A 1,198-nucleotide genomic window follows, 5' to 3' on the forward strand; every position below is an offset into this window, starting at 1 on the left:
CGACGTCGATCGCGAAGGCGGAAGTGCCGCCGTCCGCCAGCGTCGTGATGATGCGATCGGTGAAGGACTGGGAGCCGTCGTTCTCGTGCCACGCGACCTCATCGCCGATCTCGCACGCTGACAGCGCGTCGATGTCGCCGTCGCCGTCGACGTCGATCGCGATGACAGACTTGGCGCCGTCCATCAGCGTCGTGATGACGCGCTCAGTGAAGGACTCGGAGCCGTCGTTTTCCCACAACGCGACCGTGTCGTCGCCGTAGGACGCCGACAACACGTCGACGTCGCCGTCGCCGTCGACGTCGATCGCGAAGACGGACTGGGCGTAGTCCGCCAGCGTCGTGACGATGCGCTCTGTGAAGGACTGGGTTCCGTCGTTCTCGTACCACGTGACCGTGTCGTCGATCTGGGACGTGGACAGCACGTCGTTGTCGCCGTCGCCGTCCACGTCGATCGCGATGACAGACTTGGCGCCGTCCGCGAGCGTCGTGATGATGCGTTCGGAGAAGGACTGGGAGCCGTCGTTCTCGTACCAGGCGACCGTGTCGTCGGCGTAGGACGCCGACAGCGCGTCGACGTCGCCGTCGCCGTCGACGTCGATCGCGAAGACGGAACCGGTGCCGTCCGCGAGCGTCGTGATGACGCGCTTCGTGAAGGACTGGGACCCGTCGTTCTCGTACCACGCGACCGTGTCGTCGTTCCAGGACGCCGAGAGCGCGTCGACATCGCCGTCGCCGTCGACGTCGATGGCGTAGGCAGAAACGGCGCCGTCCGCCAGCGTCGTGATGATGCGCTCGGAGAACGCGACGCTCGTGCAGAACGTCGTCGGCCGCGGCGTCGGGGCCGCCGTCGTCGGCTCGAAGCTCATCGTCGGCTTAAGGCTCGTCGTCGGCGCCGCGGTCGGCGCGAGCGTGGCGCAGTCGTTCTCGTACCACGCGACGGTGCTGTCGCGAGTAGGACGCCGAGAGCGCGTCGACGTCGCCGTCACCGTCGACGTCGATCGCGACGACGGACTGGGCGTTGTCCGCGAGGGTCGTGATGACGTGCCTGGTGAAGGACAGGGAGCCGTCGTTCTCGCACCACGCGACGGTGTCGTCGGTGTAGGACGCCGACAGGACGTCGACGTCGCCGTCGCCGTCGACGTCGATCGCGAAGGCGGAAGTGCCGCCGTCCGCCAGCGTCGTGATGATGCGATCGGGAA

At 67.4% G+C, this 1,198-nt stretch overlaps 1 protein-coding gene across 1 annotated transcript in view; it reads right to left on the bottom strand.

Annotated features, from left to right (window-relative positions):
• AURANDRAFT_71909 (hypothetical protein) overlaps nt 1-1,198 on the bottom strand; it is a gene marked incomplete at both ends in the record, with an annotated part of 19,693 nt that overhangs the window by 15,781 nt on the left and 2,714 nt on the right. Inside the window, 2 exons of the mRNA XM_009040023.1 lie at nt 5-860; nt 958-1,044. Coding sequence (XP_009038271.1) covers nt 5-184 — 180 coding nt within the window. The remainder of the gene's footprint in view (nt 1-4; nt 861-957; nt 1,045-1,198) is intronic.

Source organism: Aureococcus anophagefferens (genome assembly GCF_000186865.1).
Source record: "Aureococcus anophagefferens unplaced genomic scaffold AURANscaffold_13, whole genome shotgun sequence".
Classification (NCBI taxonomy): Eukaryota; class Pelagophyceae; order Pelagomonadales; family Pelagomonadaceae; genus Aureococcus; species Aureococcus anophagefferens.